The sequence below is a fragment of the Thermobia domestica genome, chromosome 18 (genome assembly GCF_964235325.1).
Source record: "Thermobia domestica chromosome 18, izTheDome1.hap1.1, whole genome shotgun sequence".
In the NCBI taxonomy this organism is placed as follows: Eukaryota; Metazoa; Arthropoda; class Insecta; order Zygentoma; family Lepismatidae; genus Thermobia; species Thermobia domestica.
Genome location: NC_137471.1, coordinates 95,493,525 through 95,509,663, shown reverse-complemented (window position 1 = coordinate 95,509,663; position 16,139 = coordinate 95,493,525). Strand labels below are relative to the sequence as shown.

General features: G+C 35.0%; 1 protein-coding gene across 1 annotated transcript in view; it reads right to left on the bottom strand.

Moving 5' to 3' along the window:
• Psa (puromycin-sensitive aminopeptidase) overlaps window positions 1-16,139 on the bottom strand; it is a 379,421-nt gene that overhangs the window by 156,924 nt on the left and 206,358 nt on the right. The window contains exon 10 of the mRNA XM_081746220.1: window positions 4,495-4,714. Within this exon, the coding sequence (XP_081602346.1) occupies window positions 4,495-4,714 (220 nt within the window). The remainder of the gene's footprint in view (window positions 1-4,494; window positions 4,715-16,139) is intronic.

The following is a 16,139-nucleotide window of genomic DNA, read 5'->3' as shown; positions in this document are numbered from 1 at the left end:
AATTATTATACGGAAATATATGGCACAGAATCTTGGGCCCACCACACCGACGCGAGCAAGGGCGCCGATTTCTCTGTAAATTTGGGGGGAGAGCATTCAGATGCAGAAAGCATATATGATGATTTTAAGACAAATTGCATTCAAATTATGCCTAATATTGCAAATATACAAATACAATGAGTGGGCCCACATGAGCTTTGGGGAGACCCGGGCCTCCCCCCCCCCAGGATCGGCGCCCTTGGACGCGAGTAGCTAGAAACCGGTCTCCAGTGAAGAGGAATCCGCTGCTATTGCGTGTAGTTCGGCGTATAGTGACCTCCGAAAATCTCCAAAGCACGTTTTCCGCCAATGCGCAGATAGTTTCTCCAAAAGAGTTCGTGATCGTTCCCGGATTCTCGTACAGGAGCTAAATGCGTCTTCGAAAGGTGGAGTGAAACGTCCAAGTCAATGCTGCACACTACTAGACCGATGTCCTTATATATATATATATATATATATATATATATATATATATATATATATATATATATATATATATATATATATATATATATATATATATATATATAGATATATAGATATATATAGATATATATATATAGCCACACGGCGAAAACATCGCTGGAATCCTACTGCTGCATGAAACAGGAAACTGGAATTGTGGCGATTCCCTTCCCTGACATTCCTGTCAAGAGCCCAGATACAAGCCCAACGGATTATTGTGCTTTCGGACTTCTCAGGCGGCGCCTGTCTTATCGAGTTCACATCGTCTCCGGCCTGTGGAAAACCTGTAAAGAGGAGCGGGAATGCAGTACCCATGATGATGCTGCAACGCAGTCTCCTACAATGGAAACTCCGATGCTTGGCAGTAGCCAGTAGTGGCTTTCAGATCGAACCTAACCGTTGGTGGAAACATGGCATTTTCTAGGTAAATATTACATTCGAATTTGGCTCAATATAAATGAATCAATCTATGTACACTCATGTCCAAAATTATTGTCGCATGTCCATAAATATGTTGTTCTAGGAATATAATTTGATAACGAATTCGTTAGGTATTTCTTATAATGTTAATATGTGTATAATCGGTAAAGACATGTATGTGGCAAATTTCATGTCAAAAGAGCAGTAAATAAGAACAATGAAACGAAAATAAAACTTTCTTTTACATTTAGCAAGATTTTGTTTTACTCATTCTAATTTTCGTATTTACAATTCTTTCCCCATGAACTTTACCACAAATATACATTTCCCGATTATACACATAGTATCAGTATTAGAAGTGCCCTGCAACATCATTATCACATTATGTTCTTACAAGGAGACAGTTATAAATATGCGACAATCATTTTTGACATGAGTGTACATTAGGACAAAGTACAATCGTGAAGTTGCTGAAATAGCTATATAATTCTGCTATAACAAGGCTTATTGCTGCAATAGCGCTCCCCTTGAACATTCTCAAAATTGCTGTTCGATTTGGAGAAGCGAACAAGCGGACACTTCTAATTGAACTAGAGATGCAAGGGCTCGGAAAAAACCCGGCTTTTTTGGAAAAAAACTCGGTTTTTTCTGCTTTGCTTTTTTGCTTGGGAAATTTTGGGCTTTTTTCAAAATACTGCTTTAAATTGATAAAACAGACTTTGTATCGCTTCTCTATAACACAAAAAATCATTTAATTAGTGGTTGATGCTGATAATAATATAAAACATCGAAAATAAACTATGAATTTCGAAAAAATATTTCAAACAATTTTTCTTCAACATATTTACATTATGAATTCCACAGGATTAACCAATGTATATAATAAGAATTTTTTAACCTCCTATATACAAAAGTAAGCAGAGTTGGCAAGAACCGTGGTTGTTTTTGAAAATGCCGAAAACCCGTTTTTTGGGGGATGTTTTAAACCAGGCTTTTTTGGTTTAAACCAGGCTTTTTTGAATTATATTTTTTGCTTTATGTATTTATATTACATATTCACAGAAATAAGTTTGTTTCGCCTTGATGTTATTATGCAACAGCGGGGTTATGCCGGAAGAACTCCCATAAGCTTAAAGAAGTGCGGTCAGTAAATTTCTTAAGTTGAGAATCTCCCGCCCTAGCCATTGGGAAAATCCCGTCATTACTTAAAATGTAAGACAATAACGGGAAAATCCTGTTATTGCTTTGCATATAAAATTTAAAGCTCAACGTACCATAATCAGTACGCTAAAACTGAGGTATTAAATTACAAATTTAGTACCGGTACGTAGATATCATTGAAAGTCCAATCCAAGCTAATGTTGGAAGCTACGTAGGCAATCGATAAATTTTGCCAATTTCTATCAATATATTTAAGCAATATTGGCTTTTTTATAAAACAACACGCATTTAGGCATGCAGAAATATACAATTTGGTTTGTTTCGTATATTTAGGCTTAACATCCTTACGAAATACCGAGGTTATCAAGGAGAAGACTTTCGCTTAAACTGACATCCGAACCGCTACTTGGGTTACGCATGAAAGAAGGGTTGTGGTTCGACCGAGAATTGAACATGGGACACCTTGATTAAAAGGTGAAAGGAAAATAAAACTATTGCAGGTGGTTTGATATCTGGAAACGTCACCATGAAGTTCACACGATTCGCATTTTTCATTCTTTTTATTTTTGTGGTTTAAACCAGTTATTAAAAAAAAAGTTGGTGTTCACCAGCCAACCCTAAAAGTAAACACTTCTTTTTAAAGAATACACAAATAACTAGCAAAATAGTATGTAGTATTTTTACTTCAAAATATTCCATACCCTCTTTTTGAAACAAAATAAAATTAAAATAAAACATAAGAGAAATACTTAGATTTATATGATACACTTAAAGGCTGAACATCTAGAGCTTTTGGTTCTGTATATTCTTGAAATTCTACAGTTAAGTTTTATAGAACCACCATCACAGTTTACCCAATCCTCAAGTTTTCTGAATTTTTAACAAGAGGGATTCAACATATCATTACGGAACTCTTCCCCCCTCAAAAAAAAAAAAAAAAAAAAAAGACTACGGAATATATTTAAGTTAAGCTAAATACAACTGCACAACAAACATGACTGAGTGATTAGCTTTTGAGCTTCTATCGGGAAGTCCGGGATTCAACCAGCATTCGACCATTCTGACAAAGCTTTTCTTCATTCCATCTGTGAATGTAGAAATAGTGCGTGTACTGTGAGTTGGGCGACTTCCTTTTTTATTGTTTTTAAATCGTTATTATTACTAATTACCAGCAGTGACGGTTTTGCGAAGGTTAGGGGGGCGGTCTTTCGGACTGAAGCCCGTTCCCCAAAGTTACGGAATGTCTGCAACAAACGAAATATCTATTATTTATACCTTTACTCATAAACTTTAAGCTCCCGTCAAATAAAAATTACGAATGTTTAAAAAAACTAAACATTAGTAAGAAACCCTTCCCAAAATACGTTTCTAAATCCGCCACTGATTCTCAGTATAAAATGATTTTTAAAGTTGTATCCGGAAGATTATTGCTAAACATATAAACGAAGCGAAATATTAGTTATGCCTGTACTCATAAACTTCAACCACTTCCCAAATAAAATTAGGACTTTTTAGGAAACGAAACAATCAGAAAAACCCCTCCTAAAGTACTTTTCTAAATCCGCTACTGATTATTTGTATAAATTGGTATTCAAGGTTGTGTCCGGAAAATTAATGCTAAATCACTTCACAGCTACAGTATAATAGAAATGGGAAGTACGGTTTGACGGATATATTGAAAAACGTACGCTTTGACGGATAAATAGAAAAACGTAAGTTTAACTTTTGCGCTAGAAGCTAGAGTACTAAAAGCTCTTAGAAATGAAACACGGATGACAAACTAGAGAAGAAAAAAAGATGTCGATAACTCAAAAGTTAAAATAAAGTTAAATAGCCTCTAAAATTACCCTCAAATACTACATTCTTCATGTTAGCTTTAATTCGTAAAACATGTGCTCCATCCACCTTGATGGTGAATTTCAGAGCGAAATATGACATTCAGGTCATGGAATTCTTATCTAACTATAGAATATACTATAAGAAAGCTATTTAGATAGAAAAATCATGAAGTTGAAAAAAGCCAAAATTTCCAAAATTCTCGTTTTTTTCCCAAAAAAGCCGGCTTTTTATGTGAAAAAAACCATCGATTCAAAAAAGCCGGCTTTTTTGCATCTCTAAATTGAACACAGTCCAATAATTGGATTAGGTCTAGTCGATTCGATTTAGCAGCAACTGCTGAAAGTCGATTGGCCGTGCAGCAAATCGAATAAGTAAAAATAGGGGCATATATCGCACTAGATCACGAGACACATCCACTCATGCAAACATGTCTAGTGTTATGGTCGCAGAATGCGTGAATAAAAGTAATTTCCAAACTGATTACGCACGCTGTAACGTCTCACCGGCTACCGAAAGCATGAACTGTTATCTTTCACGATTCCATTGCTTAAAACAAAATCTGCTTCTTACCTTCTTTCCTCCTCTGATTCCATCCTAATCTAGCTGCCACATTTGTCATTAACTCTCTTCCATATTCTTTGAAAAGGTCCTCGAAGTCAGTATGGGACAATAACACAGCCAATTTACCCAAACAGTTATTTATGCTGTTCCAAACTGTATAGTTATCTTCATTTGTAAAGGCCTCCATCAACTTCAGTACTTCAACAGTTGGTGTTTGACCTGCTTGTACCTGTAAATAAAATAAAACGAATGCTATAACAGAGAATCATAAATATATTAGAAAAGTATTATGAGCAAGATAATTTCCACTTATTTACGGCATTCTGCCCATTTTAGGCATTAACTTTCTTCAGCATAAGAGGCAAACTGATATCAAAGGTGCTCTAGCGACAAGAATAGGATGAGCGTCCAAGAAAACTGAAATGCATAGTGTGATGTCAACACCCCAGTGACCAAGAAAGGCAAGGTAGTATGATCACTGTAGTTCCATTATAAACCATGTAACTGATGAATCACAAAATAGAACAGATTACAGTTGGCTTTCGCTTACTTATATATATCATGCAAATGTCTACCAAGATTTAAAAACTCCATCTAAATCTATATTGTTGATTTTTAGGCAAAACATCAATTCACTAGCATCAAATTCCCAGTCTTAAACGAAAATGCAGTAGACGGTGATTATACAGGGCTAATGTAAATGCTATGCCCGGTTTTAAAGTTTAATAACTCACATTTATTTATTTACAATGGCATCCAACTTATATTAAATGATAGCATCTTCGTTATGTTCCATATCAAAGATGCTCAATATGAGTGACTTTTGTAATTCGGTATACATTAATACGATAGTCTAATTCTTGCACAAGTACAGCATAGTATATTTTTGATTATAATATTTTGATCGTGATTTGAAAAGATGAATTTATCACTGCAAATATTAAGAAGGATTTCCACAGTCGAATTGTTCTTACAAAATATGAGAAAGTGCGTGTCACATTTAGTATATGTATAATTGTAATAACACTTAATAATATAACAATTTCAGAAAGTAATTTTTAATATTTTCAAAATGCTATTGGATAAACAGAAGTTTTATACATTGTAAAAAATGTGAATGTCCAATTATACTTGGCCCATAAAAAATATCTAACACCATTTACTATTTGTTTAATAGTAGTTTGAATGTCAAGATGTGTTAATTCCTATGTACACACGAAAATTAAGAAAAATGTGAATGTCCAATTATACTTGGCCCATAAAAAATATCTAACACCATTTGCTATTTGTTTAATAGTAGTTTGAATGTCAAGATGTGTTAATTCCTATGTACACACGAAAATTAAGAAAAAAAAGGGGGGAACGTTACGGTGGGGAAGCGTAATGAGGAGCCTAAATTTCTTTCATACGTTTAAACCTAACCAATTTAGCTACGTACAGTGCATTTTGTTACCAAGACTTGATGGGTTTATATACTTACGTACATTACGAATAAATTCTTAAACTGTATATTTATAATCAAGAAAACATTATATTCGATGACACTCAGAGAAAGCAACGTCATTTGCGCATATGAGATGTTATTGGTTGACCCGGATTTCAGTGACAACAGCTTCGTTTGATAGCCACAGCTTACTCTTTAGCGGTTAATCCCGACAAGGTCGGAGGTCATACAGGTGCCCTGGCGAGTGGCAACGGCATGGCTCGGACAGAAGACTGTCAGAAACTGACCGACGAGCAGGTGCCATGAAATATGGCATTGCTCAATCACAAATAAAAAAGACACTTGATTTACTTCCATCTGAATAGTACAGTTGGCCTGGACAGCAACTATGACCTTCTGAGTCCAACACATGCTTTAAATTGCTCTTAGGTGGCTTTCGGTGTCCATTAAATCGAAGCCTGCTACTTGGCAAGAAAAAATATTACTACAGATGAATGGAACAACGAAGTGCATTAAACTCTCCAAACAGTGAAGCTGTGGAATAGTCATCCCACTGCGTGTCTTCAGCGCTAAGGAAAAATAATAACAATAAAACTCTTAACAAAATGCAATCCATTACTTCTTGTTTTCGGCTAAGAACCTTCTACCTTTTGCTAAAGTTTTCGAAATTCAATTCTGTAACAGATAAACTAAAATGAATTCTAATTACAGTCATTCACACACTTTGTAATTTTATATCAACTAATTATTTGCTGAGCAAAACTATATATTTTCGTTAAAATTCAATACGTGTTACAGTTTCGCCAACTAACTCTTTGGCTTCATCAGACACTAGTGATACAGGATAACTGTACAATCGTATATGCATACAACAGCCCTACTTCTCTTATATTAGGGTGAACAGACGTCTCGAATTTAATGAGATTCTCTCTTTTTCAGAAAGTCGTTGGTTCTCTCGAGAAAAATGCAAACGGGATGCAAAATATCCAGCTTATCTCTCTCTCTCTCTCTATAATATTATATATACAGGGTGTCCGAGAAGTCCTTCCCTGATTACAGAAATTGATAACTCAGGCTAGAAATAAGATAGAAATATGAAACTGGTGTTGAATTGTTTACAAACTATAAAAGTTTTTGTCTGTGTTAGGTTTGTTCTGTTTTACCAAGTCTCATTTTTTTTTTGTTTTAGGTTTGTAGTACGTAAGTAAGAAGCCCAAGAAGCCATGCCAACCAACCAGGAGAAGGCACAGTGTGTCCTGTGGTACCATGAGACACGATCACCAACCACGGTGCAGAGACAGTTCCAGACAACATTTGGGAGGACTCCACCTGATGTCAAGAGCATTAAAGCCTGGTATGAGAAGTTCAAGAACACAGGGTCGGTTGCTGAGCTTCCGAGGTCTGGTCGACCAAGAACCTCAGCAGATACGGTGGAGGCTATGCGGCAGTCTTTTCTGAGAAGTCCTAAGAAATCGGTGCGCAGGGCCTCACGTGAATTACAGATGCCAAAAAGCTCTATCCATGACATTTTACACAAACGTTTATTGCTTCGTGCTTACAAAGTGCAACTCGTTCAGGCCTTGTTGCCCGACGACGGTACACGTCGATATGACTTTGCGGTCGAAATGATATCACGTATGGAGGACGATAATGGTTATCTCAGACGAATTGCCTTTTCGGACGAAGCGACATTCTTTGTCAGTGGAGTAGTGAATCGCCATAATGTACGCATTTGGGGTTCAGAACCCCCCAGGGAGGTCAGGGAGTTCACCAGAGGCAGTCCAAAGGTGAATGTTTGGTGCGCGTTATTGCACGATCGAATTATCGGGCCATTCTTCTTCGCTGAGGATACCATCACATCTGCAGTGTACCTGGATATGTTGCAGCTGTATGCTGTTCCTCAGCTGCTTCAGTATCGCCCCGATGTCGTTTTTCAGCAAGACGGTGCACCACCTCATTCGGGTTTGGACGTCCGTGCCTCTCTCGATAGGACATTTCATGGGCGATGGATTGGTCGTGATGGACCAACAGCTTGGCCTCCACGCTCTCCTGACATAACCCCATTAGACTTCTTTTTATGGGGTTATGTCAAGGATGATGTCTACCGAACACGTGTGCCAGATCTTGAAACCCTGCAGCAACGAATAACCACAGTCGTTGCATCGATCCCTCCAGTGATGTTGGCTAATGTGTGGATGGAAATTGAATATCGCCTAGATGTGCTACGTGCTACCAAGGGTGCTCATGTGGAAGTGTACTGATGTGACCAAAACTTTTATAGTTTGTAAACAATTCAACACCAGTTTCATATTTCTATCTTATTTCTAGCCAGAGTTATCAATTTCTGTAATCAGGGAAGGACTTCTCGGACACCCTGTATATATATATATATATATATATATATATATATATGGGTAATTCCATGTCAAATCACGTAGAGCACTGTGCTTCAATGTCTCAGATTCTCTTCAAAAAAAATAAATACCAATGAAATTAATGCTTTTTTTTTTAAGATGTTTTGGATGAGAAATGAGCCGGGGTGCTTCAATTTCACTTTTTGGTACAGTATCATGGAACTAAAATTACCATAATTTCCTTATTTTTGAAGTTATTGGGCTCATCCAGGTGTCAAATGAAAGTTTAATTTTTGTTCTTTCAGCAGATCCTAAGTAACTTTGCAAAAGGTTACACTGTCAAACATTAATGGGCATACAAAGCAAATTTTAGGGTTTTAACAAATTGTGCCGTTGCTCAAAATTTACAACTATGAAACTTTTGAAACTTTATTTGTACATTCATCTTAACACGTACATAGTATGGTTAAAAAATAAAGAGGGTGTTTTTTTGTACTTTTGTAATTATTACATTCAACTTAACACGTACATGGTATGCTTAAAAAATAAAGTGTGCTTCTGCAGGGGCGGATCCAGGATATGATCAAGGGAGGGGCTAAACCATATTTTACCGTTTTATCCAGTGTAAAGCAGGATTGAAGCCCATTTTATCCAGTGTATACCTACGCGTCAAGGGGGGGCTATAGCCCCCCTTGGATCCGCCACTGTGCTTTTGGTATTTCTGTAAACTATTATTTTTGTACGTCAGGGTGCAATTCATGAATCGCTCTGGGAATTCTATATTCTACTGGCCAGGAAATGAAGACTTTTGTTGGATACCTTTTGAAAATATCATCTGGGAAGTTTCTGTTTCATCTCTTAACAAGCCAATCAGCCCGGATTTACGCAATTGAAAGCAAAATTAAAAGAAGACATCATATCATCAATGAAAAGAATGAGTAGGGTGTGAAATATAGGACACATTTTGTATGTAAATCTATGTAATTCTAAGAAGCATTACTAGTATGTATGTTTATTGTTTTCATGTATGTACATTAGTCTATTATTTGTTATTTCTGTTGATAGGGCTTTTAATAATCACTCAACCCCTTACATTAATAGGCCTATATTTTTCATTCACAAAACCGCAAAATTATTCCAAAAAAAAATTATCCCTTTTTGTTATTTAATCATACGTAGTAAATGCAAACTAATCCTATAAAAAGTTACAAAAGTTTGATAGTTGTAAGCGATGGTACAACTCGGAAAAAAGTTGAGTCATAAAGTGCAAAAAATATAATATCATGGTAATACCACAACTACACATTACATCAGTTCTATTTTTAAGCAAACCTAATATTTACTAAGATGATTATTTTTAAAAAGTTTTAAAGTGTGACAGTTGTCACTTCAGTGTAGGGATGGCCAAAATTTTCCGGAATCGAAAATTTCACTTCCCGGAATTTTTCCGGATTCCAGATTTTTCCGAAATCAGAATTAATCCGAATTCCAAATTTTTTCCGATTTTACTTTCCGGAATCCGGAAAGTAAAAATTCCGAAATTGGCCATCACTACTTCACAGGAAAGGCATAATCTGTTAACAACAGTAAATCTGTGTATTTCTGTACATTTAAAACTAATGATAATAATAATAATAATAATAATAATAATAATAATAATAATAATAATAATAATAATTATAATAATAATAATAATAATAATAATAATAATAATAATAATAATAATTGCAAAAATACCAAAAGCACCTTTTTATTTTTTTAATCATATGAATGTGATAAAATGATTCTATAAAGAGAAGCTTCAAGAGTGTCACAGTTGTAACTTATGAGCAATGACACAATTTGTAACAAAACTTAAAACTGTATTTTTTTTCGTACACGTAAAATAAAAAAATACAAAAATACCAAAAGCACCATATCATGTATGTGCTAAGATGATTCTATTTAAAAAGTTTCAAAAGTTTCATAGTTGTAACTTACGAGCAATGACACAATATGTAACAAAACTTAAAACTGTATATTTCCGTTCATAAAAAATAATAATTACAAAAAAAAACAAAAAAAAACTATTTTTTACCATACCATGTACGTGTTAAGATAAATGTACAAAAAAAAGTTTCAAACGTTTCATAGTTGTAACTTTTGAGCAACGGCACAATTTGTTAAAACCCTAAAAGTTGCTTTTATGCCCATTAATGTTTGACAGTGTAAGTTTTTGCAAGGTTACTTAGGATCTGCTGAAAGAACAAAAATTAAACTTTCATTTGACACCTGGATGAGTCCAATAACTTCAAAAATAAGGAAATTATGGTAATTTTAGTTTCATGATGCTGAGTGCCAAAAAGTGAAATTGAAGCAAAATTCGTATTTTTCAAAAAATTCTCTCCGGTCTATTTCTCATCCAAAAAATCGGGGAAAAAAATTAATTTAGCATAATTTCATTGGTATTAATGTATGAAAAAATTTTGAAGAGAATCTGAGACATTGAAGCACGGTCATGTTTTAAAATTAGGTGATTTGACATGGAATGACCCATATATATTTTATATATATGGAATGATGAATTTTACCATTTCACTTTGACTGTGCAACTTAGGGAAGGGAGAGATATTTAAAAATGATCGAAAATTACAACATTAGTGTCGAATCCATAGTTTTCGGGGTCGCTGTGGCTCTCCCAGTGCGAAGAACGGGTATTCTGCTAGTATATACATACATACATAAACAAGCGTCTCATTTTTGGCATGTAGTTATGTAGTACACTAGCAATTTCTTGTGTAGTCTTCTACGATGTTTAAGGAAAGCTCAACCCTTCTACAAGAAATTGAATTTTCAATAAATAAATAAATAAATAAAATTTAAAAATCAGGGATACCCCTAATGTAAAGGTTAAAAAATTGGCTATTTGGAAAGATAGATACCTCACTGACATGAATAACGACATAATACGGTAATGACTATATTTATGTGAGTGCCAAATTATATCAATTTACCGAGTGTCCGGTTTTATTTATTATTTTCTAAATCTGGTCACCTAGCTTACATACATCGTCTACAGTGCAATATGACAGCTTACCAGTTCTTCAGGTAATGTGTTTGAACTTTCAAAAAAGATGGTCTTCTGATGCCTTTCACATTACATGTCACAAATGTGTTTAAAACCTTCCACTAAAGAACACGAAGCATTAAAACTGCATTAAAAGAATCTTCACAAGTACATGTGGCAATAAACTCATCGCTAATGCAAAAGGGTGGACATTTATACCATGTGACATCGTAGTATAAATGACGTCAGTGTGCCAAACCATGAAAAGTGCCTTCATTCTTCCCAATTACAACATGTAAACAATGTCGAGAAACATTTCTTCTCTACAACCGAGAAATAACTTAAGACAAAAGCAGAATTTCAAACGTCCTCTCAAAGTATACAGTCATATTTTACTGTTACGACATCTGCTCCTGCCAACGTCTACTTATCAAGTCTTTCATCACATGCGGCATACCAAACAAACTTCTGAAATGCCAACAATTTGCTGTCAAACCATGACCAGTTCAAAAGGTTGGAAATAATGTTGCTACCCTTTTCATATGTTAACTAGTATGACAAAAGTAAAATACAGGTGCAGCCGACAAACTATGGAAAAATATCTAATTGGAAAAGAAAGAAAGAAAGAAAGAATTACCTTTACAATAGTAATCTCCCAGCAGTAATTATAATCTTAAAATTGTACAGACACTTCGCTATCTATTTATAATATACAGGATGTCTGAAAAGTAACTTCCTACTTTTAAACAACTGTTTTTTTTTTTTTTAATTTATTTATGAAAGAGTTTATATGAAACTAGTACACTTACAAGGAACGGTACTGGATGTCCTGTTTGATGTGGTTTCTTTGCTGTTTGAGTTCACATACAATCTGTATTAAACGCGGAATAACAAGCCACAATAGCAACTCTATATAAGGTCTAGGAATCCGTTGTTTCAGTGCAAAAGATGCTAGAGCAGCGTTTCCCAAACCTCTTTCAACTTGCGGCACACTACGGGTGTAACTTGAATTCTCGCGGCACACTCATAGATATAATAATAATAATAATAATAATAATAATAATAATAATAATTATTATTATTATTATTATTATTATTATTATTATTATTATTATTATTATTATTATTATTATTATTTGCAAATATAAAACACCATGTTTTTTTTTCTGATTACTATCTCCTTCTCACACAGATGAAAGCTCGATCACTGGTTTTCCCCTATGCTAATTCATTGTTTATTTTTTATTCTAATTTTAAAATAGAAAACAATTGGAATGAAATATAGGACTCAGATTTTTAAAAATACGCTTTCTTTTTCGAAAACTAAATCCAACCTTTCACTAAGAACGAAGATCACTAAATAACGAACGAACAAACAAATGTCTTGTACTTTTAACTTTGTTGTTTTAACCAAAACCGGTGCATATTATTGCAATCACACAGCTTGCGATGCGTCGAAGTCAAAACACAGCTGTTGAACAAAGTGTTGTTCTGTCATTCACGTGCGAATGAGTGTTATACGAACGTTCACTTGACGCGTACCGTACAAATGCTTCCATTTCTCGGTGTTAGTATGACTCTCAATTGAAGCGTAACATAGCAGCTAACCGTGGAAATGTGTACGAGCCGAAATACTGTCTGCTACACAGTAATAGATGTAGAATAATATATTATAATTACAGTAATTTTTTCCATGGTAGAAATTCATAGTAATGTGAAATACAAAAATATACAATTATTTTCCTATGTCTTGCAATTTGGTTGTTATAGAATTAATAATTTTGTTCCGATTTCCTCGCGGCACATCGGTTGGGAAACGCTGTGCTAGAGGGATGAACGAGGAATTCATGTAAGATTGAAAGGAAACCAACTGAAAATTAATAACAAAAAATAATAAGAGACAGAATCGCTGATACAAGGAGATCGGAAAGATTTGAGAATCCCAGAGAATATGCCTGAATTTATGATTTGTTCGTGAGAAGCCGCAAGACTTCAGTGCATCAAGAAGCTCGCACCTTATGCATCTAAAGTTGTCTCACACGTTATGCAGTTGCTAACATTCTGAAGAAGGGTATTTCTTTTAAGCTATGTAAACTACTTGTGTACAATAATTGTTTCTTACTGACCGACGAATTGAATTGGCGAAATTTTCTTGGGTTTGTGTGATGGCTGTCCTGAATTGTTTGACAGATTTTAGAATGATGAGGCAACGTTTCATGCTGGTGGGTTTTGAGAACAGATATAGCTGACGAGTGAAAATCAAGTATGTGTGTTGAAAACGCACAGGAGCGTCAGAAGGTAACAATATGATGTGGTTTGGCATTATCTGCAGTTGTTGGTCCTTTCTTTATGCAAAATATATCTATCTAGGTAGATATCAGAATTTCATGGTGGAACCAACCATGGCTTCTTTTTACGAACATTGGTGCGTATGCCCATTACGAGAAGATCCGCGAATGGCTCCATGATAACTTCCTAGATCGTTGGATTGGGAAAAGTACTACATATGAATGACCGGCCTGCAGCCCAGATTTAACGCCCTGTGATATTTTCCTCTGGAGGTGGTGCTAAGGAGAAAGTTTAGAAGAAACAACACATAAGTGGATGAACTGAATGAATCAATAGCCAACGTGATCAACAACGTTTCAGAAAACGTTTTGAAGTGCCAGTTCGCTTAGGAGTTGTAGCAAGATACCAAACAAAATCTCCAATGCTATACTCTCTAAATATATATATTTTTAATAAAATCTTTCAGTTTAACGTCCCACGATTATACACTTCAGCGTACGGAAAACAAACGATTAAAGGAAAGTGAAGATGGAAGAATTGGTGGGATGAGAGTGAAGGAAAAAACGAGAGTACTCCGAGAAAACGCACGGACACGATGTTGTTGACCACAAACTTACTTGGCCGGAGATCGAAGCAGAGACTCCCACGCATCAAAGGTAAGCGCTCTAACAATGAGTTACCAAACCTCCTTTTTAAATATAGTACTTTCATAGAAATCCTTTCGTAAATAAACAAATGATTTAAAGATAGAGAGATTTATCAAGCACCCTGTATACTTGCAAAGTATCAGTCAGTCAGCAGAAAAAGAACTGCAGGGTTTCTAGCCATTTGGTTCAGAATTTTCAATATACGAAAACTCCAAATTGACTTTTTCAACGTGTGTGCAGAAAGCAGGTATGAGCTATAGCAATATCTATTCAAATCGTTTTTTCCATGTTGTAAGTTACGAGTGTTGAGTACAGACAGAGATGCACACAGGATTTTTTTTTTTTTAAGGAAACAAAAGACTGACATAAGTGCAGTAACGAATACACGTACACTTCGATGCATGTGTGCACAAAATATTTTACGTGAAACATTTACGCACAATGTGTAACTTTATTAAATACAGTTAAATAAATTATTCAACCCTGAAACAAAAAGGTAGTCGATGCAGTAGAAAAACCAATTCACCACTACGCCAAAAAATTCGTCAGCTGGTATTCAATGTGAAGATGCTGTACGCTACTTTCTGCGATTTTCAGGGAGTGATACTGTCCTACTCTTTTTCGAAAGGTCATACAATTACGGGCAAGTATTTTCGTACATTTTTGGATACAGAATTTTTGTCAGAATTGATTGAGAAATGTGAACTTTGCCACACCCACTCTACTCATCAGATTTAGAACCGACAATCCGATTTTGCAAATCAGAACGAAACGGCACGTAATTTTGGGATGTACCTCGTAATTTAAATATCGTATTTAAATATCTGGTTGTTACCATACCTCAAGGATTTTCTTCGTGGACGCCACTTTGCCAGTATAATATCCCTGGAAAGTGTTATTATCCATTATTTGAAACATTCCCCGAAGATGACTATGTCATATACTACACCAAATGGACGGACCGATGGCAACTGTGTATCAAAAAAGAGGGAGATCTTGTTGAGAAACAGACACAGGTTTGTTCCCTGTATTTTCTTGTTCTTGCAAATCAGAACGAAACGGCACGTAATTTAGGGATGTACCTCGTAATTTAAATATTTAACTAGCTGAACCTGCGCACTCTACACAGCACATCATTTATATATGAGCATGAGTCTTCTTGTAATTCCTCACAACATGTAATTCTGTACATGTTCCTTTACAGATACAAGTGAAAGAGATCTTGATTTAAAAAAAAAAAAAAAAATCGGCAAGGGGTATCATAAAGGGGAAACTTTTGTGGTTATTTTTTTCAGTATTTCGCACCATTTGCAAGATTTGAGCCTACTTCTGGTTGGAGTTTCTAATTCATGTATGATTAGTGGTTTCTTTCCTTTTTTTTTTTTTTTTTTTTTTTTGCTAATGTCAGTAATATATGGTGTTCATTCAATAAACATAAAGATTCATCTTAGACTGGAGAAATGGTTATCCTTCGTTTTTCATCATCACTTGGCAGTGAAATAAAAGCCAGAAAGATATACCGTATACCATATATGTGATGCTGGAGTCTATATCTCGTAGGATATAATGCTTTACTTTTTTTAAATTTTAACCCTTTCAGTGTACCCCTAAAAAATGTAATATAGAAATAACGGACATTTTAAAAAATATTTAATTAGAAATGAACAATCTGCACAAAATTTGCAATTGTTCAGTGAAAACGACATGTTTCTAGAGCCTATGGTTCCCGAGTACTCGCTTTCGAAAGGATTGGCCGTAAGGATTGGCCACATGAACTTTTCTTGACCACAAACATATAAACCTAGCATTTTAATATATAAATAATAAAAGTTAATTCAAGTAATATTAAATTTATACCTAGGTATACATTAAGT